The sequence below is a fragment of the Lactuca serriola genome, chromosome 5 (assembly GCF_051521515.1).
Source record: "Lactuca serriola cultivar US96UC23 chromosome 5, Lser_US96UC23_V15, whole genome shotgun sequence".
NCBI classification, from domain to species: Eukaryota; Viridiplantae; Streptophyta; class Magnoliopsida; order Asterales; family Asteraceae; genus Lactuca; species Lactuca serriola.
Window position 1 is genome coordinate 304327501 of NC_136412.1, and position 12127 is coordinate 304339627.

At 31.6% G+C, this 12127-nt stretch overlaps 1 protein-coding gene across 2 annotated transcripts; it reads right to left on the reverse strand.

Annotated features, from left to right (window-relative positions):
* Positions 1-2409: 2409 nt before the first annotated feature.
* On the reverse strand, positions 2410-4374 carry LOC145054826 (S-adenosyl-L-methionine-dependent methyltransferases superfamily protein). 2 transcript variants are annotated; one of them, XM_079003087.1, is made up of 7 exons: positions 4217-4374; positions 4062-4123; positions 3607-3740; positions 3330-3475; positions 3151-3222; positions 2937-3032; positions 2410-2705 (listed from the first exon to the last, which is right to left on the reverse strand). In XM_079003087.1, the coding sequence occupies exons 1-7, from the start codon at positions 4275-4277 to the stop codon at positions 2557-2559; spliced, it is 720 nt and encodes a 239-aa protein (XP_078859213.1). In that variant the 5' UTR covers positions 4278-4374; the 3' UTR covers positions 2410-2556. The 2 variants fall into 2 exon arrangements, with proteins under 2 accessions (XP_078859213.1, XP_078859214.1); XM_079003088.1 differs by having other exon boundaries at positions 4212-4350.
* Between the last annotated feature and the right edge of the window lie 7753 nt (positions 4375-12127).

Sequence of the window (12127 nt, forward strand, 5' to 3'; positions counted from 1 at the left end):
TTTGTGCTGACACGACTCATACGTAGACAAACCCGAATATAATACATTTTTTTAATTAATGATCGAAAGTTATTATATATGATACGACTCATACGTAGGAAACTTACATAAAATTAAACACGAAAACATTAAAAAAAAACTATGTCAAAACATAGGCAAACTCGAATTTATCGACACATGTATAAAAAACAAGTAATTTAAAAAAACAAATTAACGAAATAAAGTTATAAATTCACGTCGAAATGTTGACCACCTTAAATTTATACCGACACACACACACACACATATATATATATATATATATATATATATATATATATATATATATATATATATATATATAATATAAACAAATAGAAAATTAGTTTTTTTAGGTTAACGAACAAAAGTTATTAAGAAAAATCAAATTATATATAATACAATGGATAAATAAGAAAATTTAGAAAACTAGAGGGGTGAAAGTAACATTTTACAAATTTCAAAAATAAATGGTCAAAATGACATTTTAAAAAGTAAAAATGTGAAGAAAAAAAAGTCACAAAGCCATAAACATAAAATATAAATAAAATTACCTAAATAGTACTTATGGTTTATCCATAGTTACAAACTTAATCTCTGCTACTTAAAAAGTAAAATACCATCATCAAACTAACGGATGAACAGTACCGGCGTCAACAAAAAAGGATCGATCACGTAAGTTTTGGAAACTACAAGGACCATATTCGTCCAAAAAAATTAACAAAGACTAAGTTGGTAATATTTGTTAAACCACCAGGACCATTTATGTGATTCTATCCGCATCTTGTTTTTTTTTATCCTCATATCAAGTGTCTCTTGCCTAAGGATCAAATGTATGACAGTTATTATATTCAATACTCTGACAATTATTATATTCAAAAGTATTGTTTTTTTTTTAAGATGTGAAATGTCCATATTTTGTTGACAACGTCTACAAAAAAATAAAATAATAAAAAATAAAAAAGAAACAGATTGACTGAAGTTCTACTTACGAAGAAGATGGTTTGTTTTTTAAAATATAACTACTGTTAAAATATATTAAAATATAAATATAATGATTATTTAAAATTAAAAGAGTTTTTTAACATTGAAATTTAAATAATTCTAGTTTTATAATACTAAAATATAATTCTTACAACCACAATATCGACTTTCTTTTAATTTTTCATTCCATATTTTCCAAAACAAAAACTAAAGTTTTTTTTTAAATGGTGCTTAATAGATGATGTTGTTTTGTATTTCACCATATTTTAGTAATTAAGATACAGATGTATTTATAAATATATAAGTTGATTTTCATAAGTTAACAATAAAACACATATTTTAATAATAAGTTATTAACATGTTTTTTAAATTTAGAATACTTTTTGATGATATTTTTTTCAAAAGTGACCAACCCTTTCTCACTAAAATGATTAATTTTTTTATTAATTTAAAAAAAATAGGTTTTGAGAGTTACTTTTGATGATTTTTATGTGAAATTTGAAGAACACAGTTAACAATATTTGTTGGATCAACATACGGCATTTTCCATCCTAGTATAAAATCTTATTTTTGAACCATTTTTATTCTAATATAATATTATATTTGTGTACTCCTTATTATTTTTATAATTAAAAAATTAATATAAAATCGAATTTGATCTTATATTATCCATATACATAAAAGTGGTATTAAACTTTCGTATTTTAACTTCATTCTAGGTTTGGGGGTCTTTGAAAGAAAAGTATGACCTAAAACTTTCAAAGTTATACATTTTCTTTATTTTTCGGGTAGAAAATATTTACAAGAAATGTCTTTTTGTGCGTAGACTTTAGTCCATATATTTTTAGAGAAGATGATTCACAGTCGTTTTAACGTCTGCGGTATTCTAAAAACAAACAGTCTGCAAAAACACACCAACATAATTATCTTCCCGTCTACATACATAAATAAATATTTAAAAAATACTGTTCCAAAAAAACAAACGCCACCAAATTAGTCATGCCCTCTTTCTTTTTGGGTATTCACGTCCATGTCCACTTTGCAAAAATGGACATTTGTTCTTGATTTGTTTCTTTACATCCGTTCTCCTTGTTTGTATAACCACCTATTCAACGGGCATATGAGAAACTTCCCCAAGTGTTTCCCTATTTTACCACGATAACGATCTCTATCTTTTTGTGTTAAACGTTCTTTTGTTTTTTTTCTTGACCTTATTCTTATATTGTGTTATATATCATAATATTATCCCTCCATCTTCAGATTATTTTCATTTGACCCTCTTAATCATATTTTATTAATTATACAAAATAAATTGAATATTTTTGTTTATCATCTTCTATCTATTAAAACTACATTCTTGATCAATATCAAATATAAAATGCTCAAAAACAACAAAATGGATTAGGGTTTGTATGAAATAATTCAAATAGACAGTCCCACGAACCAGTCTTACAGCCAACATCAGAAGAAATCATCAGAGTTCGATTCAAAAAAGGCATGTTTTTTTTTTTTCAAAAATGAAGGGCAAAATGGTCATTTTACATGCCCCACAAACTAGGGTTTGGTAGGTGTAACACAGTAGACCCGGGATCCCAAATGTTGTACTTGAAGACCAGCATTTTCACACCCCGTGAAAAATAACGACTCCTCTTCTTTCCCAATTCTTCTTCTCCAACTCATCAAGAAAGCTGGTTGTGGAACTCCTACAAATACAAACACAACCATTATCACCTTCCAAAAATAGCAATGTACTTTCAAATTATTTTTTATTATTTAGGACACAATTTTGAAAATTCCACCCATTGATATAATTATAATGGGTAGAATTTCAAAATACAATGCCCTAATAATAAAAAAGAAACAAAAACAAAATATAAATTAAAAAAAAAAAAAAAAAAGGAAAGTAGGATGCTATAACTGTACTTGGACATTACCTTGAGCCTCATGAGACACTGCAACAGTTTCTCGTGGCTTGTAAGAGTTTAGGAGGAAGCACAAAGTCTTTATTAAGTTTGCATATTGTTTCACATCTGTAACACCAAAAACAAGAAAAAGTTTTTTTTTATTAACTTTTTGTTTTGTAAATAATAAATTCATTAATCATAAGCAAATGATGCATATAAACAGAGATAAGAATGAAGTGCTTACACAACAAGATATCACTAGCAATAATGAGGTCCCACTCTGGATGAGGATTAGGGAAAGGATCACCCCATGAATCTGGTAGATAAATAAAAATATAAAACATCAAATAATATTTTATTGTATTTCATACTGATATCAAAACCAAAGTGATCATGAATAGAGATTATAGAAATAGAACTAACGCTTGATATGAGGAAGCACAGGTATTACTCCATTAATCCTGCAATTATGAGCTATATTCTCTTCAATCTCCTCATCATCATAGTCAGAAGTTGTAATGTCTACCTGACACAACTTTTTTAAAAAAATGGCCAATGCACCTGTTCCACTGACATCATTTAAAAGATAATATTATCAAGATTGATTCAAACTCAAATATCTACCAGAAAACGATTTATTATAACAACTTTTTCATAAACAAGAAGATGATGTGACATGAAACTAAAGAAATGGACTTGCCTGCCTAACTCAATGATGTGCTTTGATTCTATTCTTGACTTGTTTTGAATTAGCCATTCAGCAAATGCAAATGTTCCTGGCCATAGTAGATTTGCATTCATCTGGTGAAAGGAAAATTCTCGAATCACCAATTCCTGCAAATGCAATCACACATGAATAAAGGATTTGAACTTTAAAATATACACCATTACACCTTATAGATTCCATTTACAAACAACCTAAATCCTCGAATTAGTGGAATCATGAATCATATTTGAACACACGGTAGGATTACAGCCCTAGATCTGGTATTCTAGATATGATATGCTCTTCATATAGCGAGTTACTGAATTTGATTATAAAGGCTATATACGCATATGTATGAAATCCCTAAATCATCAATCTGCAGAATGAAAGACATTATTTCCCATCGGCGAACACTTTTCAAATTAAGAAGTTCATGTTGCAAAACTCACCATTCCAGGAAATTGGTGACTTCTCTCAACATAGTTCTGACAGTTCTCTGCTGATTCATCATCTGCAAGCAGCGCCAAGAGTTGTTCGTTAAGATAAACGAATACATTTGTGTATCAGTGTACGTGTATTTGATAGAGAGAGAAAGATACATCACCGGAGGTTGTAGCATCCTCATCATGGAAGAGTGAAGATGGAGAAAATAGAGCAATGTCCATGATGATTGCAGAAGTATGTTAAAGCGTTTACAAGTATAGATGCCCTAGAATCCTAATACTGAACTTGTTAGACTTCAACGGTTTTTCACTCTTTCGCACAAGCATAAAACAACTCCTCATGAGTCTTAGACTGCTTTGACTTGGTAAATTCTTTAAATTATTAAATAACTTTATTATTTTAGAAATTAAATATTTAAATTATTAATAAATTTAATTATTTTAGAAATTAAATATTTCGTCCATATTCTTGTAAAACTTAAACTTTATATGTATATTCTTATATAACATACAGACTCAGGTATACAACTAAATACTTAAATTAATAATAATTAAATGTAATCTAATTAAACATTATAAACACTATCTTAAATTGACTTTTAATTATTAAAAAACTAAATAACTTGTATCGTTATAGTATTACCCTCTCCCAAAAATCCCAAGAATATTAATAGAAATTTAGATGTAGTCGATTAATAACGAAGTTAGAGTTTATATCTCATCCGTGAATTCGTCTAATAATATCGACCAAGTGAATAGATTTTGGGTCTCGAATTCAAAATCAGATATGTAGCTAATATTGATCCAAATATGTTCATCAACCAAAATCTATTGTCGACATGGATAGCTACTTCCAAGATGTCGATCAATAACAAAGTGAGAGTCAGTTATGTTGGATTAGTGTCTAAGTCCATAACTATTTTGGTATGTACTTGACCCGATTATGAGTATGGTCTTTTTGGGTTGCCTTCGCCATAACAATATGTAGGATGAATTAAGGAGAGAAAAGTTTAATTATGATTTATTAATATATTATGAGAATAATATATTAAAGGAGAAATCATATTGGTTAATTAATATTAGTCAAGAATTAATTAAGAATTAATTTTGTAGCTAAAAAAGATTAATTAAACTTAGGGGACTGGAGTTGTAATTATAAGATAATTATTATTGGGCTATGGATCAGGTTGGACGAATTCTATGGGAAGCCCATTAGAAATCGTCCAAGGGATATGTTAAAGGAGTCCATGGGTTGCTTAGGGCTTAAGCAGCTAGATTAGGGTTTCCTAGTTGAAAACCTTAATAGCATACATGTATATAAAGGGTCCCTATGCCCCCAAAAACGTGAAAAAGAGTTCCTTTAGGGTTTCTAGACGTTTTGGGTAGCCTCCTTTCTTCTCCTCTTCATCCAAGTTGCTTAGTGGTGTTTGTGACTCTATTAGAGGTGCAGCACTTGAGGCACTAAGCTTTTAGAAGCCAATCAAAGCAAGGAATTGATTGTTATTGCTATATAACAATCAAAGGTAATTACTAAACCCTTATTTCAGTTCTTATTTGGTAGATCTAGGGTTTATAGCTTTGGATATTCGATTGCATGTTCATTAGACAAACTAGATCCAAAAGCTATTAGGGTTTGCATGTACACCATAGGATTAATGTTTTGCTTAAAACCCATCAGTGGTATCAGAACTTAGGCTTGTTTGCTAGTGAATTTGATGCTTAATTGATCGAAATTTGACTGAAAATCGAAATTTTTTGGCTGCATGCCTGACTCGCCGAGTCACTTGGTGGACTCGCCGAGTCGTCTGTACTCGACGAGTCCAGGTCCAGACTCGACGAGTCAGCGGGTCTGGCAGGCAGTTTTCGCGATTTTCTTGCTGTTTTGGCTTGGGATACTTACCATAAAAAAAATTTATTCATAAAATCCGATTTTTATTGATTTTGGGTGAATATCCTTACCAAAATAGAAGATAATTGTCAAAATTTAGATAATCTTTTGTTTTATTAGATAAATATTGATTATTTGTAATTTAGATCTGAATTATCTTGTGAAAAGTTTCAAATTGCACCCTTTAGGTTTTATAGTTTAAATTTGAACTTAAAAGTTTTGTTTATGAAATTTAAATAAGTTAAACCCTAATGTTTTGAAAAGTTTAAAAAACTTGCCCTCAAGTTTTGGAATTTAAATTTTTTGATTAAAAGTTTAATTTTGAAATATTTAAATTCTAAACCCTAATGTTTTGAAATGTTTCAAAACTTGCCCTCAAGTTTTGGAATTTAAAAGTTGATTAAAAGATTAATTTTGAAATGTTAAATTCTAAAACCCTAGTAATTTGAAAAGTTCAAATCACACCCTTATGGTTTTATTAATTAATTAAAGTGTATAATTAAAAGTGATTTAATAAATCCATAAAGTTTTGGTTTACATTTAATTAAATTAAAGGTATAGTTTACTAAGTTAAACCACCTAGTATTTTAAAAGTGTAAAATACACCCTATACTATATATAACATTAAAAGTCTAATATTATATATATGTATGAGTAAACAGTCAGTCTTACCGTTAGTAGGCCTCATTCACGAAGCTAGTCTATAAAGGGTGTTTAAGGAAATTGCCTATAAAATGGCGATTGAATGGGTATCCACTCTTACCTACCGCACTCTTGACTAGTGGATGGTCGTTAGCCGAACGGGTAGAATAAGACAGAAACCTTCCATTATAAGTATAATGAAGTACACAAGTGACTAAATGCTTTTCAAATTCCCAAATCATAGTTACTTTACGCAAAATGTGAAATTGTATGCTAACCCATGGAATTACACTTCGTACCCTTGTCAAACGTTAGTGGAGCGTGTGTGGTTAACCAGCACACTAATTTGGGGATGACATTGGTGGCGAAGGGTGGCTCGATGCTTATCATAGATCAATGGAGCGTGTGTGGCTAACTGGCACATTGATTAGGTGACAGTAGCATTGGGTGCACCACGTGATTCGTATGGTTATTCACACCTTATTTGTGATCCTCGGCATCCTAGTCACAAATAAAAGAGCATACTCGAGATTAAACATGCCATTGAAAAGTTCAATGAATCTCAAAAGATCTAGGAGTTTCAATTCATTTAAAACTTAAACTTCTTTTTTGTTTTTCATGGTGGAAATTGGTAAATCATCATTTACCTACCTTCAAATATTCTGCAACTAGATTACGGCATTCCTCTTCTATGCTGTAGAATATTGTGTTGGATCCTAGCCTTAATAACTCATTTGGGTGTTTTATTAAGGACTCAATCAACTTAACTTGAATTTTCTCCCGTTTTGTAGATGTCTGAATCTTACAATGGTCTTCCCAAATCCTTTAGAACAAACTTTCCAAATGAAGATGACGTTCCGAGATACGATCAAGGAAATGAGAGTCATGCTTCACTTCCTCCACCTCCTCCAATTGTTCTCCCTAACCCACAAGTTCGAAGGCTTGAAAAGTTCAAGCTTACTCAAGCCCTTTTGGCAAGTAAACATGAAGATGGGAAACTTGTGTGTGCACATGTCTTAGAGATGAAGTCACACATTGATAGGTTAAGCATGTTGGGTGTCGAGATTTCAAGTGAGTTGGTTGTTGACTGGGTTCTTCAGTCACTTCCTGAATCATATAGTGAGTTCGTTAGAGAGTACTATATGATGGATCACGACGTGACCCTCATTGATCTCACCTATTTGCTTATAGCTGGTGAATCAGCAATGATTTGGCGTGTTGGTCAAGCAAATTTGTCTGGTGAATCAAACTCCCAAACTTCAATGGACACTGGCAACATTGGAAGTCCAGAAAGAACTAAGTCTGTGATTGTCCGGTGTGCTGTGCCAAAGGAGTCCATTTGCTTTTATTGCCAAGAGAATGGGCATTGGAGACGAAGTTGCCCTAACCACCTGAGAGATCTAAGAGATGGGAGAGTCAAGACGTATGGCTTTGCTTCAGGTAAAATCCATAAACTAACTCTTTTAAGTTCGTATTCTAGATGCTTAATACATGATGTGATAAGATTACATTTTGATGTTTTGTAGGATCAAAGAAAAGAGAGGAAGCTTAAAGGAAGAAGTGAGCTGAATCTAATCGTGAAGAAAGTGGATTTCGATCGTATTGTTTGAAGATTGGATTTTTAAGCTACTACTTGGAGTTAGAATAGATTGTTAAGAAATATGTAATAACATAGTTTTTCAATTGAATTGCATTGTAAGGACAAATTTTTCCACAATAGAATGAATTTTGATTTTATCTTATTTATTTATCCTTGCAATGGCATGTATGAAAAATTGATGTTTGAAGGTTTCTATTATTAGCAATAATGGATTTGATTCTTGATTATGTTATTTGTAGAGATGTCAAGAATTCACCAAATAGGGAGAGTTTCTCATCGCCCAAGTTTCAATTGGACGAAAACTTGGAATCATACAACTTGGTTGCGTGATGAATGAAAACTTTCATATTTGGAAATTAGACTAATTCTTTGACAAAGTGTCAAGTGAAGGACTAGTAGATCGAGTACAGTAGGTTGTGCGTTGATCAAGTCCACCACAAAGAGAGATCAGATATTCGTCATGATTTTCTAAAAGTTTGGTAAATATGATTATACTTATAAGATTAAGTGTAATTCTGAGATGATTGAAAGAGTTTTAATGAATAGCAGAACGAATAAAGAAGAATCAAGTAGGCAGAAAGATAAAAGTTTCTCTAATCTAAGAAGAAAGGAGAGTACCTTTTATTGTGTTTTATGATAAGTCTTAATGATTAAGAACCATATCTTAATTGATTCTCTAAGTGACTCTTAGTGCATTTGTATGTCTAAGAAGAGGAATCGAGAATTTTGGAAATGGTTAATCAAGAAGTCAATCATACTTCGTTCCAATATCGAATCTTGGAGTCATACTCCAAGATTGCGAATTGAGTGACAAGTCTTAAGTAGGTTTATAACACTCATCAAATGTGGAATTTGGAAAAGGTTTTCTTATTCTTGCACATTTAAAATTGGTAAGTTGTGATGTCTTGGATAAGACAAAGACCAACTAGGACCAATTTGTGAAGTGTTTTGTCTTGATAAGAACTACACTAACTCTTGAATATTTGTTTGTCAAGAAATGTTTCTTGACAAGAGAACCTTATATGTCAAGGAGTCAGTGGGAGTTTTAATGATCTTGGAAAAGTTTCAAAAACAGATCAAGAATAAACCTTATCGATCATCACTAGCACACGAATTGAGGTTAACAACCTATCGTGTTGACATTATTTTGTTTCTGTGTCATTCCAATTGAGTTAATTATGGTTGTGAGTTCTATGAGTTCTCATTTGAATGCACAAAGACAAAGTACCTTGATCGATGGAAAGTACATTGATATGTAAGGATAAGTTGCTAAACTATTTGGAAGACATGGTGGGCACCCGTGTCACCACAAGGCAAGAAATCAAGATTAAGAAAGTTCAGTCCATATGAGTTTGGATTTTTCGCCAACTTTGGTTTTGGCAAATTCACATGGATAGGAACTCATACACCATAAAATCTAAGTGTCATAAGATTCCCTCCTTCATGAAAATGATTGTGAGGAAATGCTTTCACTAAGAGAGATTTTAAGAAGATAGCAATTGTGAGAATTGTATTCTCAAATTCGATTATGGTTACGACATCCCTTTCCATAGTTCAAATTGTGAGATTTGGCAATTAGTTTGAACATTTGGAACTTAGTAACATAAGTTATGAATTGTTTAAACACACATATGAGTTATCTAAGGCAAAGGTGTATAAGTTTAGGAAGCTTAGATAAAGGCTTATTGAAGCATCTGGTATTATAAATATGAATTTTAGAAATTCAATAGGCATTGTTTTCTGGAAGTTCATTTGTTTTCTAAATACATGTCAAAGCTAATGGGAGCATAAGTGTTATGCTTATATGATAATAATCATCATGATAGTGGGAGCATAAGTTTTATGATTGTATGATAATTATGGCGAGTATTGCAAGTTAGCAATATTAATTATAGAAAAACAAAGATTCGATTTGCAAAGTTGAATGGGTTGAAAAGTTGTTTTGCTATAATTAAGGGAGAGAATATTATACTTCGTTTCAAAATCTAAAGCTTATATTGAGAAATTTTAATAAATTTAGTCAAAGGATACATAGTGTGTTCTCAAATTTCGATTATGATTACGACATCCTCTTCATAGTTCGAATTGTGAGAACGTGACACATAAAATATTATGGCAGAAGATTGATAAAGTATCACATCTTTATGTAAGACATTATGCATCGTGTCCTATACGTTTCGGGTATAGGATCGATTGCAAATGCTATAATATTTGACCATTCTAAAATTTTCCAACTGTCTAGAGCATTAAGAGGGAAAAAGGACTAGAATCGGTTTTGACTAAAAATAATTAAACAACTATCAAAGGACGATCCAAAGTTCACTGAGGATTGGTCGCTTGTGATTAGTTGGAAGTATGGTATTGGATGGACCATATCGACATTATTATGAATAGATAAGGTTCTATTAAGAATGAGTTGTCATATGGCAAATATGGAAATGTTTCCATATTGGGAGTTGGATATTGAGAGTCTATGTCTAGATTAGAAAATTTTATGCAAGAAGGATGTTTAAAGGAATGTACTTTGAATGTGAGACTTCACGTCTATGGATTTGTCTTGTAATAGAGTACTTTGTAATTTCATTGGCCAAGTCTTGGTGACTTTTGTGCTATGACTTTGCGAAAGGATCGTTGCATAAAATGTTAGAATCTAGCATATTCTAATAGTATCAAAGAACCTTGTATTCTTACACTAAAATGGTAAGGATTGGGAATTGTGAAATGAGCATCATTGGAAAAGTTTTTCAATTGATCTATTTCACAAAGCATGGACCATAGGAAACAAAGTGTGCATGGTTGGAGCATGGGACAATTGTTGTTGTAATTCAAGTAATGAGTTGATTATCCGAAACATTAAATGATAAATAATGAGTAATCAATATGGTGGATAAATAGAAGTGTTTTATTTACTCTCACAAGTTTGGGGCCATATAGGATTAAGTATTATTATTGTGTTTCAGTTTGCATGTTTTGACTTCCAAAATAACTAGGTTATTCAAACATCCACAGTCGGTCATACGTTGGGAGTAGGTATGAAGAAAGACTGTCATGGATCTGTCTGTAGATTGTCTGAAGTGTTTAGACATGGCACAAGTTTGCTGCAGAGTTCTGTTGGATTAGTGTCTAAGTCCATAACTATTTTGGTATGTACTTGACCCGATGGTGCATGGTCCTTTTGGGTTGCCTTCACCAAAGCAACTTGATAGGATGAATTATGGAGAGAAAGGATTAAATATGATTTATTAATATATTATGGGAATAATATATTAAAGGAGAAATCATATTGTTTAATTAATATTAGTCAATAATTAATTGGTAATTAGTTTTGTGACTAAAAGAGATTAATTAAACTTAAGGGACTGAAATTGTAATTATAAGATAATTGCAATTTGGGCCATGGATTGCCTTGTATTAAGGAGTGGACGAATTCTATGGGGAAGCCCATAAGAAATCGCCCAAGGCCTTAAGGAAATGGATCCATGGGTTGCTTAGGGCTTAAGCATCCAAATTAGGGTTTCCTTGTTAGATAACCCTAATAGCCTCACTATATATAGACCCCTTAAGGACCAAAAACGTGGCCAAGACTTGTTCTAGGGTTTCACACATTTTTGGGTAGCCTCTAACCTCTCTCCTCTTCATCCTCTTGCTTATGGTGTTTGTGAACCATTAGAGGAGTGACATTTATGACTCTAAGCTTTCTAAAGTCAATACCAGGAGATTTGGGATTGTTATTGCTACATAACAATCAAGGTAACATCTTAAACCTATTCTTATGTTAATATGATTACTTGAATGCTAGGATTAGGGTTTATAGTCTTGGATAACTTGCATGTACAATAGAGAAACCTAGATCCAAGCATTAGGGTTTGTATGAGCACATAGGATGTTCTTAGGACCAAAACCTATCAGTGGTATCAGAGCCTAGATTGGTTTCTATTGTAT

What these genes read in the sequence shown, in the direction of transcription:
- LOC145054826 (XM_079003087.1), bottom strand. Translation starts at nt 4,277, where the DNA reads ATGGACATTGCTCTATTTTCTCCATCTTCACTCTTCCATGATGAGGAT. An exon ending in TGTGCTTCCTCATATCAAGC is followed by an intron (nt 3,223 to 3,329) that starts GTTAGTTCTATT and finishes TTTATCTACCAG; the next exon opens with ATTCATGGGGTGATCCTTTC. An exon ending in AGTGTCTCATGAGGCTCAAG is followed by an intron (nt 2,706 to 2,936) that starts GTAATGTCCAAG and finishes TTGTATTTGTAG; the next exon opens with GAGTTCCACAACCAGCTTTC.